This window comes from Zalophus californianus, chromosome 5 (genome assembly GCF_009762305.2).
Source record: "Zalophus californianus isolate mZalCal1 chromosome 5, mZalCal1.pri.v2, whole genome shotgun sequence".
Taxonomy (NCBI): Eukaryota; Metazoa; Chordata; class Mammalia; order Carnivora; family Otariidae; genus Zalophus; species Zalophus californianus.
In genome coordinates, this window is record NC_045599.1 from 123,487,043 (window position 1) to 123,513,265 (window position 26,223).

Sequence of the window (26,223 nt, forward strand, 5' to 3'; positions counted from 1 at the left end):
TTATTAAACATGGACTTAAGTAGAGAAAAAAGTATAGGACCCCTTATGTATTTCTCACCCCACTGCAACCATTATAAACAATCTTATTTCAGCTGTATATCCTCCTGTCCACCTCATGGATAATTTTAAAACAAATCCCAGGCATATCATGTTTCATTTGTAGATAACATCAGTATGTATCTCTAAGGGCTAAGGACTTTTAAAATCTATAACTACAATACCATTAACACAACTAAGTAAATTAACAGTAATTTCTTTATCTCATCTAGGTCAGTTAATGTTCAGATTTTCCTGATTGTCTTACAGATACCATTTTTTTATAGATATTTTGAATAAGGATTCATACAAGATTCATACACTTTTGATTATTTTTATTTATTTTTTAATATGTAAAAAAAGCAAATTGTCCATCAAATTGCTTTTATGTCTGCATAATTTGTCTTTTCTGTCTGTATTAACAATTTTTTGCTTTAGTTTTAAACATTTTTTTTTAAAGATTTTATTTCTTTATTTGACAGAGAGAGACACAGCGAGAGAGGGAACACGAGCAGGGGGAGTGGGAGAGGGAGAAGCAGGCTTCCCACTGAGCAGGGAGCCCGATGCGGGGCTCGACCCCAGAACCCTGGGATCATGACCTGAGCCGAAGATAGACGCTTAGTGACTGAGCCACCCAGGCGCTCCTTAAACATTTTTAATAAAATAAGTTTACATGTTTATTCACGTCCTACGTTGGGATTTATCGGGCATCCTGATCCTAAGTATTTAATATCTGAACAATTCCAAAAAATTTTTAGTATTTGACTTTTTGAGTACTGCATCTCCTGTATTTTTCTTTCCTTTAGGAATTCATATTAAATGTATGTTTGACTTTCTCATTATCTTTCTTGTTTTTTTAAGCTCTTTCATGTATTTCCTCTCCTTTTTCTTGTGGGCCACATTCTGTGTAATATTTTCAGATGTGTCTTTCAGTTAAGTAATTCTCCCCTCAGCTGTGTTTATTTGGTTTATCCCCCCATTGAGTTTTTATTTTATTTATTTATTTTTATTTTATTATTTATTTATTTAAAGATTTTATTTTTTCGACAGAAAGAGCACAAGCAGGGGGAGCGGCAGGCAGAGGGAGAAGCAGGCTCCCCTGGGATCATGACCTGAGTCGAAGGCAGACACTTAACCACCTGAGCCACCCAGGCACCCGAGTTTTTGTTTTAATCATAATTATTTCAAGAAATTCTGCGTGGATGTTTGTAATTTTTTATTTTTTTATTATTATTATTTTTAAATATTTTATTTATTCATGAGAGACAGAGAGAGAAGCAGAGGGAGAAGCAGGCTCCCAAGGAGCAGGGAGCCCAATGCAGGACTCGATCCCAGGACCCTGGGATCATGACCTGAGCTGAATGCTGACGCTTAACCATCTGAGCCACCCAGGCACCCGCATGTTTGTAATTTTTTAAATAAGTGCTCTCTTGAATCTTATATTTTCATTCCTTCCTTTTCTTAAATTGGAGTTTTATAAGTTACGGCTTGCAAATCTGACAGATAGGGTTTTCAAATGCTGCATGACATAGCCGTGCTCATCTAAGCATTGTCTATGACAGCTTTGGTGCTGCAGCTGCTAAGTTAAGTAGTTGTGACAGAGATCGGATGGTCTTCAAAGCCTAAAATACTTACAGTCTGACCCTTTATGGAACAAGTTTGCCAACACCCCCCCCCACTGCCTTAGATATATAAAACATTACTATTTTATTGCTTGTATATATATGATAATTCTAATATTTCAAGTCTTTTTAGATTGTTTTGTTTATTGTTTTCTGTTTATAATGGCTTATTTTCATGTTTCCTTCTGTGTTTGTGATTTTTGCTTGTGCACTTTATAAATTTGTTAGGTTATTTAGGTTACCCAGGCTAAGGGGGTTATGGGGGCTGGTTGATGGTTGAGTTTGCTTTGTCTACTGCCTGTGGGTATGGTAGGCCAGGGGCTACTTATTTTTTTTTTAATTAAAAATTTTTATTTTATTCATCATGGTAAGTATACTCTTTAATCACCATCATCCCATCCTGCTTCCCCTTTGGCAACCATCAGTTTGTTCTCTATAATTAAGAGTCTCTATCTTGGCTTGTCTCTGTCTCTTTCTTTTTTTTCCTCCATTTTTTTTTTTTTTTTTAATACTCATTTGTTTCGTTTCTTAAATTCTACATATGAGGGGTGCCTGGGTGGCTCAGTCGGCTGGGCATCTGCCTTCAGCTCAGGTCATGATCCCAGGGTCCTGGGATTGAGCCCCGCATTGGACTCTGTGCTCTGCAGGGAACCTGCTTCTCTCTGTCTCTCTGCCTGCCACTCCCCGTGCTTGTGCTGCTCGCTCGCTCTCTCTCTAATAAATAAAATCTTAAAAATTCTACAAATGAATGAGATCATATGGTATATTTCTTCCTCTTATTTTGCTTAGTATTATACTTTCTAGCTCTATCCATGTTGCAAATGGCAAGATTTCATTTTTTATGGCTGAATGTTCCATTATATATACATACATAAATTCCATTATACACACACACACACACCCCCCACATCTTCTTCCATTCACTTATCGATGGATACTTGGGCTGCTTCTGTAGTTTGGCTATTGTAAATAATGCTGCAGTAAACATAGGGGTGTATGTATCCCTTTGAATTAGTGTTTTTGCATATTCTGAGTAAATAACCAGTAGTGTGATTACTGGATCATAGGGTAGTACTATTTTTAATTTTTTTGAGGAACCTCCATACTATTTTCCTTGGTGGAAGCATCAGTTTGCATTCCCACTAACAATGTAAGAGGGTTTCATTTTCTCCACATCCTCTCCACCACTTGTTTTTTTCTTGTGTTGTTGATTTTATGCATTTTGACAGATGTAAGGTGATATCTCATTGTAGTTTTGATTTGCATTTCCCTGATGATAAGTGATTTTGAGCATCTTTTCATGTGCATGTCTTTGGAAAAATGAGTTTGTCTCTTCTATTTTTTAATTGGATTATTTGGTTTTTTGATGTGGAGTTGTACCAGTTCTTTATATATTTTGGACACTGATCCTTTATTGGATATGCCATTTGCAAATGTTGCCTTCCAGTTTTGTTGATTGTTTCCTTCACTGTGTAGGAACACTTTATTTTTTTTAAAGATTTATTTTATTTATTTTATATATATAAAGAGAGAATGGGGGAGGGGAAGGACAGAGGGAGAGAGAGTCTTAAGCAGATTCCATGCTGAGTGCAGAGCCCAATGTGGGGCTCAACCCCGGGATCATGATCTGAGCTAACCAAGAGTCAGATGCTTAACCGACTGCACCACCCAGATACTTCTAGAAACATTTTATTTTGATGTAGACCCAATAGTTTATTTTGCTTTTATTTCCCTTGCCTCAGAAGACATATCTAGAAAAATATTGCTATGGCCAGTGTCAGAGACATTACTGCCTATGCTCTAAACTTCTAAATCAAGGAGTTTTATGATTTCAGGTCTCACATTTAGGTCTTTAATCCATTTTGACTTTATTTTTGTGTGTGGTGAAACAAAGTGGTTCGTTTTCATTCTTTTTTTTTTTTTTAAGATTTTATTTATTTGTGAGAGAGAGAATGAGAGACAGAGAGCATGAGAGGGAGGAGGGTTAGAGGGAGAAGCAGACTCTGTGCTGAGCAGGGAGCCCGATGCGGGACTCGATCCCGGGACTCCAGGATCATGACCTGAGCCAAAGGCAGTCGCCCAACCAACTGAGCCACCCAGGCGCGTTTTCATTCTTTCGCGTGTAGCTGTCTAGTCTTCCCAACGCCATTTGTTGAAGAGACTTTTTCCCATTGTATATTCAACAAGGGGCTAGTTTAAATTAAAATTCTCATGTTGGATTTTTTTGGACCATGCAAAAGAGTACATACATCTAAGTTCCAAAGCCTTGTACCGTGGCTTCAAAATCTCAGGGAAATCTTTTTTTATTTGTTTTGTTTTCAGCTTTACCCAGAGGTACTTTTCTTTGCCATCTACTTCTGTCCGATGCATTTTCTTCCAATTCACACTTTTTCCTAGGAGAGTAGTTTTCTCTAAGGTCTGATTTTGTACAAGATGGACTTCTTTTTTTTTCCCCTAGAGATTTTATTTACTTGAGAGAGAGAATGTGTGAGCACGAGCAGAGGGAGGGACACAGGGAGCAGACTCCCCACTGAGCAGAGAGCCTGACAAGGGGCTCGATCCCAGGACTCTGGATCATGACCTGAGCCAAAGGCAGACGCTTAACTGACTGAGCCACCCAGGCGCCCCATACAAGATGGATTTCTTGTCTTGCACTGGCCCAAGAATGAGCCATAGTCTTTAAGTCCTACATTTAAGCTCTAGAGCAGTGTTTCTCAAACTTTAATGTTGTATTGGAGGGCCCCAAGATCACCCCAGGTTTGATAATTTGCTAGGGCTCCTTATGGGAAAAGGATACAGAGCAAAATCAGCAAAGGGAAAAGGTATATTGGGTAAAGTTAGGGGAAACCAGGTGTCTTCTAGTGTCTTCTTCTGGTGGCCAGCAACAAATTGTGAGAACAAGTGAAATATCATCCAACAGGGAGTTTGTTAGAGGCTCAGTCCCCAGATTTTTTTTTTTTTAAGACCTTATTTATTTATTTGACAGAGAGAGACAGCACAAGTAGGCAGAGTGGCAGGCAGAGGGAGAGGGAGAAGCAGGCTCCCCACCGAGCAGAGAGCCCGATGCGGGGCTTGATCCCAGGACCCTGGGATCATGACCTGAGCCTAAGGCAGACGCTTAAGCTACTGAGCCACACAGGCGCCCCTCCTCAGGTTTTTTAATGAGGACTTGTCAAGTAGGCACCTTTCACCTGGCAGGTAACAAAATTCCAGACTCACAGAAGGAAATCTGGTATTCAGCATAAACCATATTGTTTGTATAAATAGTTTAGGCCCAGTGAGCTACTCTCATCAGATAGGGTGGTGGAAACCCTCCCCAGATTTGTTTCTAGATTCCAGCCAAGGGCCAAGTTAGGCAGACCTTTTTTTTTTTTTTTTTTTAAAGATTTTACTTATTTATTTGAGACAGAGGAAGAGAGAGAGCCTGAGTGGTGGGGAGGGGCAGAGGGAGAGAGAGAAGCAGACTCTCTGCTGAGCATGGACCCCGACGTGGGGCTTGATCCCAGGACCCTGGGATCATGACCTGAGCCAAAGGCAGACACTTAACAGACTGAGCCACCCAGGCACCCCTTAAACCCTTTAAGCAGACCTTTTAAAGGAAAAGCAGTTAGGCCTGCTAGGTTAACTTTTTTCTGCCTAAAGGTACAAATGAAGCACCTGAGAATTTTGTCTTAATGAAGAGTTGGATTCAGTAGGTATAGGAGGGCCCAACATTCGGCATCTCTAATAAATAGCATTTGAGTAGTACCCAGGTTGGTAGTTTTCAGATGTACTTTGGTAGCCAGGTAGTTGCTCTGAAAGCTAGAAGTCCTTCTTTCTATTAGTGTTCTTATCCTAAACAACACGTTTTTATTTTGAATAGTGGGGACATTTTTTTGTTTGTGGTTAAATTCTCTGTGCGGACAAACAGTAGTTATTTCTGGACTGATGTGGTTTATTTCTTATTAAACCTTATCGAACTTGAATAAAGAGATCTAAATTTATACCTCAGTGTTGCTACAATTTTGTGTCATTGGGAACATGGAAAAAGTGACAGTTTCAGTGACTGCTGTAGAAAAGAGTGCAAGGTTTGGAATGTTTGTATTAATTGTATGGTCCTACAGTCTCTTACCAAAAACTTTAAAAACCCCAAAACTCTGAAAATGAAAACTATTTTCATGAATAACTTTTTTTTTTTCTAAAGATTTTATTTATTTATTCATGAATAACTTGACCTGAGAAAACCTAACCTGACCTAAACTCATTTGGCAACAAAACCTGACCAGAATTTTTATTATCTCAATGTGTTTACTCATATCTTTCACCTAAAAAATATTCCTGTGGATGAGTATGCAGTGCTGCCTCTAACCCTTCTGGGGATGGTGCATCTCTGGTAAATACTACATTTTGAAATGAAAATCCTATCTGACCCCAGATTTTCACATGAAACATCATGGACCTTTAGTGGAAATGTGGAAACAAATATGTCTCAAAAGCATTATCAGAATGCATAAATAAATATAAAAATATTAGCAATTAGTGGATCATATTCAAACCTCCTGTTCATGCAAGATGTAACCTAAGAAATGCATTATATGGGTTTCATTTGTAGTAGTTGAATGCTTTTAAAGGTTAATTCAAAGAGAATTTATAAATTTGCTTTTAGATTTTGATTATTGGTGTTAATGCAATTATTTATGCATGTTCAAGTGAAATGTAGGGAAGAATAACAAGTAGTAAACTTGTAATTAGAGGACCTGTTTACACTTGTATTATACAACTCAGTTGTGTATTACTGCTTAATTTCTCATTTGTTCCTTTCATGCATGGGACTCCAGATTAGCCAGTATGTTTTTGTTTTGATAATTTTAGGTGAGTTGTGTCTTCTTTGGTGTATCAAAATGATTTTACTTAACCATAAAAACTTAATGCTAAATATGGTAATATCTGCAAATCACTGATTCAAAACTTAGTAATGTATAAAACATGATGCTATTGTGATAGTCAGTATAAGAAGTGCTTAAGAGAATGGCCCGGTTTCATTCTTCTGTAGGTGGCCATCCAATTTTCCCAGTACCATTTATTGAAGAGACTTTTTTCCATTGGATATTCTTTCCTGATTTTTTTTTTTTTAAAGAATTTATTCATGAGAGACAGAGAGAGAGAGAGGCAGAGGGAGAAGCAGGCTCCCAAGGAGCAGGGAGCCCAATGCTCCCTGGCCTGTATCTACAGCCTGTCCCAGGCTCCCTGGGACTCGATCCCAGGACTCTGGGATCATGACCTGAGCCGAAGGCAGACGCTTAACCGTCTGAGCCACCCAGGCGCCCGGAGAGACTTTTTTCCATTGGATATTCTTTCCTGATTTGTCGAAGATTAGTTGACCGTAAAGTTGAGGGTCCATTTCTGGGTCTCTATTGTGTTCCATTGATCTGTGTTTCTGTTTTTGTGCCAATACCATACTGTCTTGATGATCATAGCTCTGTAATATAGCTTGAAGTCAAGCATTGTGATGCCCCCAGCTTTGGTTTTCTTTTTCAACAATCCTCTGGCGATTTGGGGTCTTTCTGGTTCCATACAAATTTTAGGATTGTTTGTTCCAGTTCTGTGAAAAATGTCGATGGTCTTTTGATAGGGATTGCATTGAAAGTGTAAATTGCTCTGGCAGCATAGACATTTTCACAATGTTTATTCTTCCAGTCCATGAGCATGGAATGTTTTTCCATCTTTTTGTGTCTTTCTCCATTTCTTTCATAAGTGTTCCGTAGTTTCTAGAGTATAGATCCTTTACCTCTTTGGTTAGATTTGTTCCTAGGTATCTTATGCTTTTTGGTGCTATTGTAATAAAATGGAATTGATTCCTTAATTTCTCTTTCCTCAGTCACATTGTTAGTGTATAGAAGTGCAGTGGATTTCTGTGCACTGGTTTTGTGTCCTGCCACGTTGCTGAGTTGCTGTATGAGTTCTAGTAATTTGGGGGTGGAGTCTTTGGGTTTTCCACATGAAGTGTCATGTCATCTGTGAAGAGAGAGAGCTTGACTTCTTCTTTGCCTATTTGAATGCCTTTTAAAACTTTTTGTTGTCTGATTGCTGAGGCTGGGATTTCTATTGTTCTCTGTTGAACAATAATGGTGAGAGTGGGCATCCCTTTTGTGTTCCTGACCTTAAGGGAGAAGCTCTCAGTTTTTTCCCATTGAGAATTCTCTTACACCATACACAAAGATAAACTCAAAATGGTTGAAAGACCTCAATGTGAAACAGGAATCCATCAAAATCCTAGAGGAGAACATAGGTGGTAAACTCTTCCACATCTGCCACAGCAACTTCTTTCAAGACATGTCTCTAAAGGCAAGAGAAACAAAAGCAAAAATGACCTTTTGGGATTTCATCATGATAAAAACTTCTGCACAGCAAAGGAAACAGTCAACAAAACTAAGAGGCAACCCACGGAATGGGAGAACATATTTGCAAGTGACATTACAGATAAAGGGCTGGTATCCAGGAAATATAAAGTACTTATCAAACTCAACACCCAAAAAACAAAGAATCCAGTCAAGAAATGGGCAGAAGACATGAACAGGCACTTATCCAAAGAAGACACACAAATGGCTAACAGAAAAAATGAAAAATGAAAAAATGTTCAACATCACTAGTCATCAGGGAAATACAAATCAAAAACCACAGTGAGCTACATCTTACACCAGTTAGAATGGCAAAAATTAACATGACAGGAAACAACAATTGTTGACAAGGATGTAGAGAAAGGGGAACCTCCTCTTACACTGTTGGTGGGAGTGCAAGTTGGTACAGCCACTCTGGAAAATAGTGTGGAGCGGGCGCCTGGGTGGCTCAGTTGGTTAAGCGACTGCCTTCGGCTCAGGTCATGATCCTGGAGTCCTGGGATCGAGTCCCGCATCGGGCTCCCTGCTCGGCAGGGAGTCTGCTTCTCCCTCTGACCCTTCCTCCTCTCATGTGCTCTCTGTCCATTCTCACTCTCTCCAATAAGTAAATAAAATCTTTAAAAAAAAAAAAAAGAAAAGAAAATAGTGTGGAGGTTCCTCAAGATGTTAAAAATAGAGCTACCCTATGATCCAGTAATTGCACTACTAGGTATTTACCGCAAAGACACAGATGTAGTGAAAAGAAGGGGCACATGCACCCCAGTGTTCACCAGCAATGTCCACAATAGCCAAACTGTGGAAGGAGCCGAGATGCCCCTCAACAGATGAATGGATAAAGAAGATGTGGTCCATATATACAGTGGAATACTGCTCTGCCATCAGAAAGGATGAATACCTACCATTTACATCGACATGGTTGCAACTGGAGGGGATTATGCTAAGTGAAAGAAGTCAAACAGAGAAAGACAGTTATATGGTTCCACTCACATGTGGAACATAAGGAATAGCAGGGAGGGGAGGGACGGAAAACTGAATGGGAAGAAATCAGAGAGAGAGACAAACCATGAGAGACTCCGGAACCAAACTGAGGGTTACAGAAGGGAGGGAGTGGGGGATGGGGCAACCGGGTGGTGGGTATTAAGGAGGGCACCTGTTGTTATGAGCACTGGGTGTTATACGCAACTAGTGAATCGTCGAAGACTACATCAAAAACTAACGATGTCCTATATGTTGGCTAACTGAACATAAGAATAAAAAAAATGGTGAGGATGGTAAAAAAAAAAAAATGCTTAAGATATATGCACTAAGATGTCTCAGGGATATTTGGTAACTCCCTGGATGTAATTTCCTAGTTCTGACAGTATTACTATTGCCTGAAAAAGGAACTTTTGGGAAGTCTTTTTTGTTAAGGATGAATGAGATTATTGGACATGATGAATTTGAGGTAAACCAAACACAAGACTGAGCTGTGGTGCTTTATTTGAAGATAAAGTCCAGAATTGAGATTTTGAGGCATTATTCAATGAAAATTGAATTTGTTAGAGTTATGGAGACAATGAGAAGAGAAATGTGAGGGCAAAAGAACTTCAGGTTGTGTTAAAGGATATGATGAAGCAGGAGGAGGAATACAAACCTTTAAGGGACACAAGGAACAGTGAGAAATAGGAAGGAAGACCAAGGCAGTGTGATTACAGACACCAAGGGAGAGAAGGTGGATTTGGCTATCATTGGCCAGTACTATAATGGAAAAGGCAGGGAATTTGAAAAGCTGAGAAAAAGCCCTTGCATTGGGCAAGTAGTAAACTTGAGAACAAGTTTAGTGGAACAGTGGCCTAGATTGGTGAAGTTTAGGAGATGATGAGGTAAGAATTAATTAACTTGAATCTCAGAGAGAAGTAATGTCACTTCAAAAATGGAAAAGTGGCAGACGCATTTTTTTTTTTTTTTTTAAAGGTAGGTGAAAGAGCTAGTGAGGGGCGCTTGGGTGGCTCAGTCGTTAAGCGTCTGACTTCGGCTCAGGTCATGGTCCCTGGGTCCTGGGATCGAGCCCCGCATTGGGCTCCCTGCTCCATGGGAGCCTGCTTCTCCCTCTCCCACTCCTTGTGCTTGTGTTCCCTCTCTCCCTGTGTCTCTCTCTGTCAAATAAATAAATAAAATCTTAAAAAAAAAAAGCTAGTGAAAGATGAATGAGAAATAGTGAATAACTAATGGTAGAAATATTAGAATGAGATAAAATGTAAAACAAGAACACAAATGGAGATGTTAGATAATAACATTGTAACAGATTTCTAACCCACACTAAATTAAGTGTCCTGCCTCCAAAGTGAATTTGTACCTTTTTGTTCCTTTATTAGTTTGAAAGAGGGAAGCCCTTCATTACATTCATAGAAGCCACCTGTCAGACAAGTGATCTGAACTATAGTCATGTTTCATACAGAAAAACAGAAACATGAAAGTAGCTGTACAAGCAAGATGTACAACTAACATCTAAATGATTCTAGTAGACTGGGTGTAAATCACAATTAATTGTCTCAGCCTTTAGGCTCAGCCTTCTTTTACAGGCTTCATTTATATAGTGAATTGTTTCAGAGGCAAACAGGATTTTTCTCATATAATAAAAGATTTCTAATTAGGGGACTATGGAAATCTAATAATTTTTGTAGGTATCTTTGTAAATATAATAGATTAAGACATAGTAATTGTAGCACAACATCCAGTGATTATAATCTCTATACAGGGGGCACCTGGGTGGCTCAGTTGGTTAAGCATCTGCCTTTGGCTCAAGTCATGATCCCAGTACCTTGGGATCAAGCCCTGAGCCAGGCTCCCTGCTCAGGGGGGAGTCTGCTTCACCTTCTCTCTCTGCCACTCCCCCTACTTGTGTTCTCTCTGTCAAATAAATAAAATCTTTTTAAAAAAATCTTTATATAGTAATTGCTTTTAGTTAATTTTACTATCAGAAAATGCTCTAGTTACAGACAATATTTTTCATATTTTTCTGCCAAAAAAATGACAGTAAAATGTCATAACGAAATCTTGGAATGATAGCCACTTCCATAGACTGGTCAATGTCTTCTACGTACTGTATATACTTGTGTATACTTTGTGGACAAAGTAAAAGTGCTTTGTGAATTTGGGTACAGTTCTCTACCACAGTTATTTCATAACTGTGGTATAAGCCCAGGTATTCCACTAATGTCTAATTTTATTGTGAGAAAGGGAAAGAGATGAATTCTAAGAAACCACTTCATACTTTTTTTTTCCTATCAAGCTGCTCTTCATTTTCTTTTCTTTTTTTTTTTTAAGATTTTATTTATTTATTTGACAGAGAGAGACCCAGGGAGAGAAGGAACACAAGCAGGGGGAGTGGGAGAGGGAGAAGCAGGCTTTCCGCCGAGCAGGGAGCCCAATGCGGGGCTCGATCCCAAGACCCAGGGACCGTGACCTGAGCCAAAGTCAGACGCTTAACGACTGAGCCACCCAGGTGCCCCCTGTATAGAGATTATAATCACTGGATGTTGTGCTACAATTACTATGTCTTAATCTATTATATTTACAAAGATACCTATAAAAATTATTAGATTTCCATAGTCCCCTAATTAGAAATCTAATTTCTTTCTTCATTTTCTAACTCAAACCTGAATCGTCTTTACCAGAGAATCTTTATAAATTCACAGATCATTTACCATGTAAAAATAGATAATGATGGAATGATTAGAGGATTGTTAGGTAAGGTAAGTAGTTAGGCTTTAGTTCTTTATCCAACTATTGCAACCTGGGAACATGGTTTCTAGCACTGCCATGAATATAAATACAGTGCTTGGAAGTGTGGGGAGAGCAGCAGAGAAGGATTATGAGGGTGATTTTTTGAATTTTTACCATTTTCTTTCTTTTTATATTTCTAGGTGCTTTCATTTAAAACATTTTATATTTGACAAATTTGAATGGGCAAACATAGTTACCTTGTTAATTGTATTAAATAAGTTTGTTCTTAGATTCCTTTTCAAAGCAATAGCAATATCATTTTGGTTAAGTTTAGGGGAATACTTTTTTGGGGGGTCCTCAAAGTTGTAAAATAAATAACATTTTAATGCAACATGATCTTTTTTATTTGCTCCTCTTTTACATATATCTGTACTATAGCTATTATTATAATCCTAAAATAGTATTTTCTTGTAAATTCTTGTATTTTAATATTCAGAGTTCTGAGGTGGGGACTTCTTTTGTTATAAATGCCAAATTGTGAAAAGTCAAGTTAAAGTCACAAATTCCTCTAATGTCCGTAATATCTGATAATACAACAAATCTGTTTTTATTTTTTAACTATTTGTTGAATTATACTGAGAGAACTGAATATTTTATATATGTATTGCTCAGTGAATTTTCACAGATTGACACACTTGTGAAACCAGCACCTAAATCAAGAAACAAGAGTTTGACGGGCACCTGGGTGGCTCAGTCGTTAAGTGTCTGCCTTCGGCTTAGGTCATGATCGCAGGGCCCTGGGATCGAGCCCCGCATCGGGCTCCCTGCTCCATGGGAACCCTGCTTCTCCCTCTTCCACTCCGCCTGCTTGTATTGCCTCTCTCACTGGGTCTCTGTCAAATAAATAAATAAAATCTTAAAAAAAAGAAAAGAAACAGAATTCGGTATACTTGAAAGTTTTTATGAATTTTTTTCTGAATAACATATTCAGTAACTTTTTTCTAAATGATTACTGTGTGTCAACCATTGTTCTAGGTATTAGGATGATACAGTGGTGAACTAAAACAGACTTAGAGTGTGAGGAGTTAAATATCAGTCACATAAATAAATGTAATTACAGCTGCTGTATATACTAAACATACATTATCCTATGAAAGGCAGTATAATGAGGTAGACTGTAGAGTGATTTTATACTGGGGAATAAAGGTAGACACTAGAATCAGATTGCTTAGGTTCAAATTCTGTTGTCAATTCTGGTATTTATGTGACTTTAGGAAACTAATGTCCCTTACTACTCATTTCTTAACATGGGGATAATAGTAACCTAGTTTATATGGTTGGTATGGACATTAAAAGATTATTTATGTAAAAATATTAGTATAATATATATTATAGGTTCTCTGTATTAGTAATTTATTTTGTCTCAGTGGGTGTTGTTTGTTTCATATTGTATCATTTTTGTTTGAAAATGATACAGAAGCATACTTCATAAAGTAGCTTCTTGTCTCTTCTAGAGTTCAGATCAAATAATCCAAAGGGATATCAGAATCTAGTTACATAATATTCTGGCAGTCTTTATAGCATGTTTCAAATTTTAGTGTGTTTTGGGGCGCCTGAGTGGTTCAGTCAGTTAAGTGTCCCACTCATGGTTTCACCTCAGGTTATGATCTCAGGGTCTTGAGATTGAGCCTTGAGTCGGGGCTCCCTGCTCAGCAGAGTCTGCTTGAAGATTTTCTCCCTCTGCCCCTCTCCCCACTCACGCACGTGTACTCACTCTCTGTCTCTCTATAAAATAAATACTTAAAAAAATTTTTTTAGTGTGTATAAGGATCATTGGGGTGCCTCCTGTAAATGCACATTACTTTGTTCCCTTTCTAGGCACACTGAGCTCTGGAATCAATATTTCTTATAATAACTCATGTATTTCTTAGGAACACAAGTTTGAAAAACACTGGGCTGTAAGTCTCTTTTGTATGCAGGCCAAATACCCAGTTATTTTGTCTTATCATTTTAATATATAACATTATGAGGTGTTTTTTGCTGTTATGTTTTTGGTGCATATGCTTATTACTACAAATGATAAAAAAATTTCCCTAAATCTATACTTGCTCTAGGATTCTGTATTAATAAATAATATACATCAGGTTACCCAGTTAAGAAACCTGGATTTACCCTTGATTTCCTCCCACCCTTTCCTCTAATCCTCTACCTTTCTTATCGTCTCTGATTCATTACTGATGAAGTTTCTTGCATGGAAGATTTTGTAACATCTATTTATACCTGCCTTTCTCCTCCCTGCAGTCTGTTTTCCAAAATTGTCTTTCTAAAACACAGAGCTGATTATGCCATCTACTTGCATAAATGTTTTCCTTAGTAATTACCCTTTGCCCAAAGATACCTAAGTTTCTTAGTATATGTTACAAGGCCATTGTAATGCATCTTCCTTTTCCTTTATTCTTCCCTATCACCTTTTTTCTGGGAATATAGAGTTTCGTGCTGTTCCTTGAGGAAAATAGCATTTTTTTTCATGTTTGTATGTTCACATACTACTCTTTTCCATCTTACATCTCCCCTTTTCAGTGTTTCTTTCAGTCGGTATTTATTGAGAACCCACTGTGTGCCTGGCATTGTGTCAGAGGGCAGGGTTGCATGTGTGAAAAAGACAGGTTTCCTGTTCTCACTTGTCTTATTGTCTAGTGAAGTCTGTCAGGCACCCTTCTTTTCTTTTGTTCCCATAATATTTATTACCAACCTTAATAGTATATAAGTGTTTACATGCTTCTCTTTTCTCATTTAATTATGATCTCCAGGGCTGAGACCATATCTTAAGTTTATTAATATTCCTTGCCTGGCAGTTGGCACAGTACATGGCATATAGTGATCACTGAAATGTGTTTGAATAAAAGTTAAAAATCTAAATACAGAACTACTTCCAGGATAGGTCAAAGCTATCCTTTATAGAATACATTTATATTTTTAATTATGTAAGTAGTAAAATGGCTACGTACGATCTAGTGGGGAAACCTGTGCTCCTACTATATTATGATATAATCTTAATGTTACAATTTTTTTTCTTTAGGAACTTTGGGAATAGTCTGTCATTTAATTTTAAGCCATTTATATTAATTTTTTAAATGAAAAAAATTTTTTAGAGAGAGCGAGAGAGTGTGAGCAGCGGAGGGGCAGAGTGGGAAAGGAGAGAGAGAGAATCTCAAGCTGGCTTCACACACAGCACAAGAGTCCAACTTGGGGCATGATCTCATGACTTTGAGATCATGACCTGAGCTGAAATCAAGAGTTGGACACTTAACCAACTAAGCCACTCAGATGCCCCAGTTTTTTTAAGGATTTATTCAAAATTAAGATTTGAAATAAAGATTATAGAATATATAATTCTAATTATTAAGAGTATATATTTATACATCTTTTAATTTTTAAAAAAGTTATTTAAATTCAATTAACATATATTGTATTATTAGTTTCAGAGATATTCATACATCTTTTAACAAGTTCTGTTCAAGTGAATCATTTACCTATTTCCAGCTGACTCTGTGTTTCATGTTCTGTACCTTGATCAATCCTGGCCTGTATCTTACAGTTATAACATATATGACATGCTTGTAATAAACCAATTAAAGACATGGTTTTTGCTCCTAGCATTGTGAACCAATCACATCAGCGAACTGGTAGATGTCACTTATTTATCCAATCAGAGGTACTAAATGATAGCCTTTAACAAGGACCGCCTCTCCACATTAGTATATAAATCATTTCCCCTTGATACCATTCAAAATGAGCAGTTCTTTGGAATTATAGAAAGGAAGATGTATTTTTGAATAAATAGTAAGAGAAAAGTGTGAGGTGAGGTAACTCAGACAATCCAAAATTGAAGTGGAAGGAAAGAGATCTGAATCCCTGAGTCATTGGGAAGACAGTCTCAAAATGTTACACATCAGCAGAAGTCACCTCACCTCTTCCTGCCATCATTATTATGCAAGTAGGACATTTGAACAAGAACCCAGCAAAACTATTCTGTTCCCTGGGAAAAAGAAATAGAATGCAGATCTAGTTGTAAAAAAAATTTTTTTTTTTTTTTACAATTTATTTGAGAGAGGGAGAGTGTGTGTGTGTGTGTGTGTGTGTGTGTGTATGAGCTGGGGGAGGGGCAGAGGGAGAGAATTCCAAGCAGACTTCCTGCTCAGCAAGGAGCCCAACATGGGGTTTGATCTCAAGACTCTGAGATCATGACCTGAGCCAAAACCAAGAGTTGGATACTCAACTGACCAAGCTACCCAGGCACCCCATGTGTAAGAAAATCTTATTAACGATAGTTGGAGTTTAACTATACTTACAGTAATATCATTTATAATACAATGTGGGATATTTTGCAGAGTGAAAGGAGGTGGTGTTAATAATTACAGTGAAACAATAGATGTAAATTTGAAGCCAGGCAGATCAGATAGATATACTGTCATAACCGCTGCAGTAGTGGTATGAAGAATGTGTCATGGAAACATAAAGAAGGGAGCTTGTAGATTAGGGAAAACCTTTATACATCTGAGCCAGACTCAAGAATGAGAAGGATTTTTCCTTTAGTTGGCTAGACAGAGGGCAGGCCAGGCTGAAGAAACCTGGTGTCATCTTGTTGACCATGTAGTCCTGCCTCTATCCAAATCGTTCCCTCTCAAGAGGTGCTTCATGTTCATCTTTCTTTTAAAACAGCCCTATGAAAACTTTCAGGTTTTAGTATGGTAAACCCAACATTTAAGAAGATTATAATTAAACTGATTTGCTGGCAGTAGTAATAGATTTTCCTTGCACATCTCTACTACAGTATTTATATTTAAAATATGTCAATGGATTAAAAGAAGATTATTACCCGCTACAGGGAGGAAACATATTTTCAGTACGTGAGGAAAGATAATACTTGTTGTGCATTCCATATGGTTACACGAGAACAAATGGATGAGAGTTAGAAAGGAGCATATTTTGTCATTGGTATAAGAAAAAGTATTCTACTGTGCAATCCAAAGGTGAAACAGGCTCTCCTGGAAGTTCTGAATTCCTCTGCATTAGAGGTAAAAGGAAAAGTCCTTTTCCTGGGATGCTATCAGTGGGGTATATCCTTTCCCTACTAAATTATATCTCTTTGATATTAATAATTGTTAAAGAGTTTTAGGAAATGGTAGAGCTTGAAGCAGTTCTTCCTCAACTTTTGGATCTGTGATTAAGGGTGATTAAGGGTAAGGAGATGTACTCCCAGTGTCTTTGCTAGTGGAGGAGGACAGATTTGCTGCTGGCTTTTGCAAAGGTAATACCAACTATAGTAATTCCCATATACTTCTAATCATTTATGTCTGTTCACAATCGTAGATAATATTAAAGATATCATTAAGTCATATCAGATTTATGTAGTCATATTTATTTTGTTATATTAAATTTTTATGCACTCTACCTTATAGCTTGTTGCTTATTAGCATTTTTTCATGTATATGCACAAATAAATCACAGAAAATATTGTTCAGCTCTGCTCCCACTTCTAATTCCTCTTTGAAATTATCAAGAAGGCAGATAAGATAACACTTTTTGCTTTAACAGTGAGCAAATCTTGGAGCACCTGGGTGGTTCAGTCAGTTAAGCGTCTGCCTTCGGCTCAGGCCATGATCCCAGGATCCTGGGATTGAGCCCTGGATCGAACCTGCTTCTCCCTCTCCCTGCTGCTCCCCCTGCTTGTGCTCTCTCTGTCAAATAAGTAAAATCCTTTTTTTTTTTTTTAAATGAGCAAATCTAAAAAAAAAAAAAATTAAAAAATGAGCAAATCTTGGATCATAAAAGTAATGTTCTAAAACATAAAACAAAAATTCATTAATTTAAACACATTAATGGGGATGCCTAGGTGGCTCAGTTGGTTAACCGCCTGCCTTCGGCTCAGGTTATGATCCCCAGGGTCCTGGGGTTGAGTCCTGCATTGCGCTCCTTGCTCACTGGGGAGCCTGCTTCTCCTGCCTGTGGCTCCCCCTGCTTGTGCTCTGTTTCTCTCTCTCTGACAAATAAATAAAATCTAAAAAAAATAAAACACTAACGTGGGCATTGAACATTTGCTTGGACTAAGGCACATAATTTTCACGTGATTCATAAAACTTGTTTTTACTAAAAAAATAATTTTTATTTATAGTTGCTGCTATTGGGTGTTTGTTATGGTCTAGGCACTGTGCTAATAGCACCTCACATCTTGTAACAGTGCTGTCAAGGTAAGTAATTAGTATTTTTACTATATATAGGAGAAAATGGATGCCCTCGAGATTGACTTAGCCAGGGCTATGTGGTTTGTAGGTGAATAAACTAGATTCGAATCTAGTTCTCTTTCATTCCATAATTGTTCTTTACAGTACTTCCAAATAGCTGTATGCTGGTAGTTTTTGCTCATTAATTTACTACGTGTACTTGAACCTAAATTTATTTAAAAATCACTTTTATGTTTTGTATTTATTGACAGATAAAGGTATTTCTATAAAGTTTATTGCAGCATGTTACAAAGCAGTAAATATTGAAAACATTGTAAAATCATATTTACTCACACAAATATAGACATACACATGTGTACCTGTGCATGTATGTGTGCCTGTGCACCTACATGGAGACTTGAGCTGGAGGGGAATGAGTGTGTATGTATGTGTCTGTACATATATAGATCTAGATAAAAGGTTTGTCTACTCTAGTTTTGGTGTTTTTCTGCATGTATGTATATGTGTTTATATAATATTAAATTGCTAGATATTTAGAGTTGACTGTTTATTTCATTACCCCCAGAGAGAGTCATCAGGAACACTCAGGACTCACAAGCTACACAATAAGAGGAAAAGAGCCACTATAATTCTACTAGTTCTTTTGTGTTTTGCTTCCTTGCTTTTGAATGGTTTGCCATCATAGCCAGCTAGCCGCAGTTTTTTTCCCCTTAGGCAGTTGTGGGTTTCCTAAACATCAAGGCTTCTGGGAATATCCTGATTATCTCATTTGTGCTTTATACTTCTCACATAACCCTGTTATCAGTAGATAGTTTTGGAGACGCTAAATTGGAAACATTAAGTGAGAGTAGGAAGAAATAAAAAGAGGTAAACTTTTTCCTAAATTTCTTTTTGCTTCTTCCCATCTTCCCCAACCCCCAGTAAAAACCACTTTGAGCTCAGTTTCCCCACTATTCATCCTAGTGTAAGTTCTGATTATCTAGTACAGGAGTTGACAGACTACAGAGTCAAAACTATGTGAGCCAAGTCCACTTTCTTGAAATAAAGCCACGTTCATTCATTTATGTATTTTCTACAGTTGCTTTCTTGGTACAGCAGCAATAGTTACAACAGAGACTTTATGTCCTGCAAAGTTTAAAATACTTACTGTCTGGATCTTTACAGAAAAAGTTTGCAGACTCCTGATTTAGCAGGTAAGGAAGAAACCAGGGATTTCTCATTTCATTTCCAGGAACTTTAACCTGTTATTTCCATGGGAACATCGTGGCACATGAGCATTACATAGTATTTCATCTAAAATGGTCCTCATTGGTCTGGGAAGTAGCATAGTTTCTGGGAGGAAACAGCTTGTTTTTCAGCAAATATGGTTTTTTTTTTTTTTAAAGATATTTTATTTATTTGATAGAGACACAGTGAGAGAGGGAACATAAGCAGGGGGAGTGGGAGAGGGAGAAGCAGGCTTCCCACTGAGCAGGGAGCCCAATGTGGGACTCGATCCCAGGACCCTGAGATCATGACCTGAGCCGAAGGCAGATGCTTAACTACTGAGCCACCCAGGCACCCCCAGCAAATATGTTATGAAGAAACTTTGAAAGTTGTCCAGTAGTTGGGGGTTCCTGGGAATTGATTATATAAAAGAAAGGGGGTGCGAAGGGGAAGGAAGGAGAAAGGCTAGTTCATTTTGATTTAGATTGACAACTGTAATACCTGTATTATTAGTGTTAAGTTCATTTTATATCATTATTCATTAGGCAAACATTTGATCCAATGTTGACTTCTCACCACCTGTCAATTTTCAGATTGTATGCAGGGAAACTTTTTTGTTGCTGTTGTCCGTTTTCTTCCACTTGTATGTAAGGTCTGTTAAAGAAGGATGTCTCTTGCTCACTGATGTATTTCCACTACCTAAAATAGTGCTTAACTATAATAGATGTTTAAACGTTATTTGTTGAGTGAATGAACTCAGATATGAGATTTTTTGTAGCAAGATTGTGGTTTTTCAAAAACGTCTACAGTTTGGACCTAGAAAATAGGCAGTAATTAGAAATCCACAAACCTTTGTGAAGAATAAATCTTTCCAGACTAATGATCTTAACTGTTGGTCCTATCAGATCATTACATAATAGTAACTTGGGATCGCTTCAGTGAAGCTTTGGTGCTTGAAAACCTAATTATAAGTTGATGTGAACTGGTTAGGTTATATGTTTCCAGTAGGTGAATTTCACACTGACTTTAATGATCTTAACTCTGATTTTGTAAACTGCTGTAGGTTCTAAATTACCTTGAAGGTTGTTATAAAATTTGTATAAAGTTCTGAAATATAGTTAAATCATTTTGACACCATTGGCTTACTTATAATTTTTTTCTTTAATCTCTCCAGATACCATTTGTAATAGTGAAAAATGTTACTAAATACTAACATTGACTTCTTCATGGTTCCTTGCAGTTCTTTTTAGTGAAATCGGATTCTACCAAGTGATGAGCTTCTTTCATTCCACTTTTTAAAATTTTTTTAAATTATTATGTTAATCACCATACATTACAGCATTAGTTTTTGATGTAGTGTTCCGTGATTCATTGTTTGCGTATAACACCCAGTGCTCTGTGCAGAACGTGCCCTCTTTAATACCCATCACCAGGCTAACCCATCCCCCTACCTGCCTTCCCTCTGGAACCCTCAGTTTGTTTTTCAGAGTCCATCGTCTCATGGGTCGTCTCCCCCTCCGATTTCCCTCCCTTCATTCTTACCCCCTGGTATCTTTTTTTTTTTTGTTCCACTTTTAAGATAACCTCAGGTCACTAATTATAAAGACATATACTAAATCATTTAAAATTAGATTGAGTTACATTGGAATTAAAAAAAAATATCCAAAATTTGTAGGGGATGCTCTGAAATCAAATGAATGATCTCAGTATGTAGCAATTTTAAAGTGCTTGGAAATAGCTGGGATATGTAGTGTGCTTAGTGGTTTGGCACTAACCAATTTGTGGTTGTCATGGCTAACACCCAGTCTAACAGAATGGAGGAAAATAGGCAGATGCGAGCTAAATGTAAAATAGGACAATGCAGTTTCATTTGCTGAGGAAAACAGTAATTCAAAACAAATAGTTCTTTGGTTTCGTGTTAACAGATAAAAATCTCGAAGTCATAATGGCTCTTAGATTAAAATATCAGCAATGATACTCTTCTTCTTTACCTTGTGCTTTTGTTTTGTTTAAGCAAATGGGATGCTGAATATATGAATAGAAAAATAGCTTGTAGCAACCTGAGGAAATTGACACTCTATTCCAGGGGGGTTGGTGGACAGGGCCATGTCTGGCTGTTGCCCGTTTTTGTAAAGCAAGTGAGCTAAGATTGTTTTTCACTTTTTAAAGCTTTTTTTTTCTTTCAGTATTTTGAAGATATTGCTCCACGGTCTTCTTATTTGCCTTGTTTCCCGTGAGAAGTCTACTGTCAGCCTTTTCTTTGCTCCTCTCCATATAACTTGTCTTTTTTAATATGGTTCCTTTTAAGGTTTTCTCTGCCAGTGGTTTTGAGTAATGTGTTTATGATGCGCTTTGGTCTAGTTTTCTTCATGTTTTTGTGCTTGGGGTTGGTTGAACTTCCTGGGTTTATTGGCTTGTTTTCATCAAATTTGGGAAGTTTTCGTCCATTACTTCTTCAAGTAATTTTTCTAGCCCCCATTTCTTTCCTTTGAGGACTTCAGTTAAACATTTTGTCATTGTGTTAGGCTACTTGAAGTCCTTCAGTTCACTGATGTTCTTTTCATTTATTTCTTTTTTCTCTTTGTATTATATTACATTTTGGATAATCTCAATTGCTTTGTCTTCAAGTTCATAGTTCTTACCTTCTGTAAAAGTTGTTATGCATTTATTCCCATCTGGTATATTTTCATTTAGACCTAGTTTTCATCTCCAGAAATTCAATTTGAGTGATTTTTATACCTTTCATGCCTCACCCGAAGTTTTTGCACATATAAGCTATAGTTATAAAAACTTCTAATGTTCTTATCTGCTAATTCTAACATCTTTGTTAGTTCTGGGTCATTTTCTGTTGATTAATTTTTCTGCTTTTTATAGGTCATATTTTCCTGCTTCTTTGCATGTCTGATGAATTTTGACTGGCTGCTAAACATTGTAATTTTTTCCTTGTTAGGTGCTTCATATTTTTTCACCTCTTTAGATCTTGACCTTTGGTCTGAGACACAGTTTAGTTACTTGGAAATACTTCAATTCTTTCAAGTCTTGCTTTGAAGATTTATTAGGTGGGATAAAAGAAGTGTTTAGTCTGTATCTGATTGTTCCCCACTACTTAGCCAAGATTTTTCTGAATACTCTAACCAGTCCACGTGAACTGTACAGATTTTTAATCTGGCTGCTAGGAACAGGCATTGCTCCCTGTCCTGTGTGAACTGAGGGTACTTTCCTTTTAATTCTTTTGAGTAGTTAATTTCTTCACACACATGCACCAGTCATTGTTCTACCAACTACCTGAGGGGTCCCTTTGCAGATCTTCAGAGTTCTGTCTGTGTAATATTCTCTTTTCTAATTCTTCTTGGTTTTCTTGGACTCAGTTCTGTCTTTAAAACTCGGACTGTTTACCTGGATTTCCCCTGTCAGCACCAAGGCCTGAAAACTTTAAGATAGTTAGCTATCTTAAGATAGTTAGGGGCAGGTGTAGGGCACACTTGTGTGTTTCTCACCTCTCAGGGATCAGTTCTTTACTTCCTGAGGTCCTGTGTTTTTTGAGAACTATAGTTTCATATATTTTGTCCTGTTTTTTGGTTGATTGGAGTGTATTGGACAGTTTCTTTTTGGTGCCTGTTGTATATTGTGGCAAGAAGTAATAGTTGGGATATTGAAATTTCAGATTTAGTAGTTAAATAATTCCAGGTGATGATACACAGAGTTGGACCATAAGTATGAGTGGAGTAGAGGTATGAAGGTCATTTAATGAGTCATCCACATAGACTTTGAAGTCACCTAAGTAGATGGATTTGAGATAGAGAAAAAGATTTTAAGCCAAGAGCCAAAGTTGTGGAGTTTTAATACTGCATGCTTTATGTGTTTGGTTAGGAAAATACTCTTCTAAAATTATGTTAATTTGTCTTGTCTTTTCTTCTAGAACCTTCTGACAACTTAAGGGAGATTCTCCAAAATGTGGCCAAATTGCAAGGAGTATCAAATATGAGAAAACTAGGCCATCTGAATAACTTTACTAAGGTAAGCAACTCATCTAAAATTCTTTGTTCCTTATTATACTTATCTCAGATGCTTTTTAACTATCATTAACAAGAAATTCTTGAGTAGTCACCTAATATTAGTGCTTTCCTCTGCTACTTCTCATGGATTTTGTCATGTGTTATTAATTTCAGTGTATTTGAATAATGGAAGTATTATGTGCTTGTAGAAAATTTGGTAGGTTCAGAAAATAATAAAGAGAAAAAGGTCACTAAGAAGTCCATCATCGGGTCTTCACTGTTTTTGACATGATATATTTCTTTTGCCTTTTTAATACTCATTTTTATGTGACAATGATAAACGTTCGTACATAAGTACATTATGTGTTGCATTTCCTAGGCATAACCATTATTCCAAGAGGAATATTAAAACTTCCTCTCTCTTTTCCCTGATATTCTAATTCTGTTTTTTGGGTCTTGATTAGAGCCCAGGATAAATGGAGGTGCCCTCGTCCCAAATAAATATTGACTTGAACTTTATTAGAAGCCAAGAATTCTTGACTTCGATAGATACATTGGTAATGTTTTTGAACCTGGTAATGCTGGACAGCCAACTCTTGGAAACACTAAAATGCCTGTTATTTGAGGTGATGCCATAAAGAGGAAACAGAGTGGCTCCTTTGGGAAAAATTTTTTTCTTTTTTAGTTTCCTCAATATACACTGTTCTGCTACATTTTAAATTTGGGATTAATATATATTTTAACCCCTTAAAACTGTGACCCATAGACCAACAGCATTGCTGTCACATTGGAGCTTGTTTGAAATGTACTGTTTGGCCCTACCCCAGACCTACTGAATCAGAATCTACATTTTAATTAAGATTCTCAGGTGAATTTGTATGTACATTAAAGTTTGAGTGGCACTCTTTAATCCTTCCAAAATGTTTAATTTTTTGCTGTCTACTAATTAGACTATGGCTTGGAGTTTATTTTACTTCACAGAGATAGAAGGAGATGAGAATATAGTCACTATGTAACAAAATTGTTTTTTCAATATGGTGATGTACAATAAATATAAAATAGATTCGGGGTTTTTTTCCATAGTTGAAGCAAGTACATATGTGTTTATTTTTCTTTAGTGAAGTTTTGGAATAGTCTGCATGTATTTTCATATAACAGATGAGAAAATTATTTTATATGAGGGACAAGAAAGTGATATTTTTAAAACGACTTTGAAAAACATTGAATAGGTGCTTGAGAAAGAGTTTTCAAAAATATCCCTAGGTATGTTTCCATTTTTTTTTTTTTTTTTTTTTTACAATTCTTTCTTTTTATTTTATTATGTTAAACACCATACATTACATCATTAGTTTTGGATGTAGTGTTCCATGATTCATTGTTGGCATATAACACCCAGTGCTCCATTCAATACATGCCCTCTTTAATACCCATCACCAGGCTAATCCATCCCCCCACCCACCTCCCCCCAGAACCCTCAGTTTGTTTCTCAGAGTCCATAGTCTCTCATGGTTCGTCTCCCCCTCCGATTTCCCTCCCTTCATTTTTCCCTTCCTACTATCTTCTTTTTTTTTTTGTTTAAGATATAATATATTATTTGTTTCAGAGGTACAGGTCTGTGATTCAACAGTCTTACACAATTCACAGCGCTCACCATAGCACATACCCTCCCCACTGTCTATCACCCAGCCGCCCCATCCCTCCCACCCTCTACCACTCCAGCAACCTCAGTTTGTTTCCTGAGATTAAGAATTCCTCATATCAGTGAGGTCATATGATACATGTCTTTCTCTGATTGACTTATTTTCAGTATGTTTCCATTTTTTAATTAATGTAATGAATGTCTTCAAATGCATGCTTCAGTGTGCTTGTCAGATAAGGTCAAGTCTTTGAGACCCAAAATTCTTTCAAAATTTTAAATTGTATATCCTCATTTCACTTCCTTCTATTAAATTTCCCAATTTTATCTTACCATTCTTCACTCAAGTCTAGTAAGTCTTACCACTTGCCTAGATTTAGTCATTAAAAACAATTTAATATAGGTTTATGTCCTGTTTGAACTCATGGTTCCTGTCATAATCAGGTTGACATCTAGATATGTAGTTCCACATCTTTTGCCAGCTGGGATTCTGAAAGTTGGGGATGGATGTAAGGGTGGCAGTGATTTTTTTTTTTTTTTTTTTTTTTAATATCACCCTGGCACTAGTATGGATCCTAAAGCAATATTAAAAATCTAGAGCAGCACCTTCCAGTAGAAATATAATGTGAACCACAAATATAATTTTAAATTTTCTAGTACCACATTAAAGAAGGAAAAGGAGGCATGTGAAATTATTTTTAATAATACATTTTCTTTATACCAGTATATTGTAAGTTATTATCACTTGATGTAATTTATATAAAATATTAATGAAATATTTAACATTTTTATACTAAATCCTTGAAGTCAAGTGTGTATATTGTGCTTATAGCACATCTCAATTCCGAGTAGCCACATTTATAGTGCTCATAGCAGCCCGTGGCTAGTAGATGCCAACCATAATGGACAGTATATACATATATAGAGAGAGACTTCTTGGAATAGGAGTAGTTTAAACATTTATTTCTAGGAATCTTTTGGACACTTCATTTTCCCTTCTGTCTTCTCCATTTATTTCTGTCTCCATCCCAGGTTCTCTTGGGTTAGGGTCATTTTCTTGTTTCTCTTTCTTTGTTTGAATTTTTCCCATGATGTTTCACTAAGTTGTTTTCTTCATTTGGTCTTTCCTTGATTTGTGTTCTCCCAGTCTCTTCTCCAGCTTCTTCCCTTCACTCTCTCCTTCTCTGTTTCTTTCCCCCTTCCTCTCCTCTCTCTTCACATATCTCTAACCCCTTCCCTTTCTCTCCTTCCCTCATTTCTCCTTCCTTCTCTGTTCCCTCTCTCCTTTTCTTCCCCCATTGTAGCCCTGTAGAGTACAGAATGATTTATTTCCTTAATAAAGGCCCTAGGCTTCGGGGCTTTTCGTATTCTTGTTTGTTTTTGTTTTGCTATATCCTCTCA

The 26,223-nt window shown here is 37.1% G+C and overlaps 1 protein-coding gene across 6 annotated transcripts in view; it reads left to right on the top strand.

The window, feature by feature from the left end:
• Positions 1–26,223, top strand: part of RICTOR (RPTOR independent companion of MTOR complex 2) — a 122,896-nt gene that overhangs the window by 20,013 nt on the left and 76,660 nt on the right. For all 6 annotated transcript variants that reach the window (XM_027604951.1, XM_027604953.1, XM_027604952.1 and 3 more), the window contains one exon: positions 23,111–23,208. In XM_027604951.1, the coding sequence (XP_027460752.1) occupies positions 23,111–23,208 (98 nt within the window). The remainder of the gene's footprint in view (positions 1–23,110; positions 23,209–26,223) is intronic.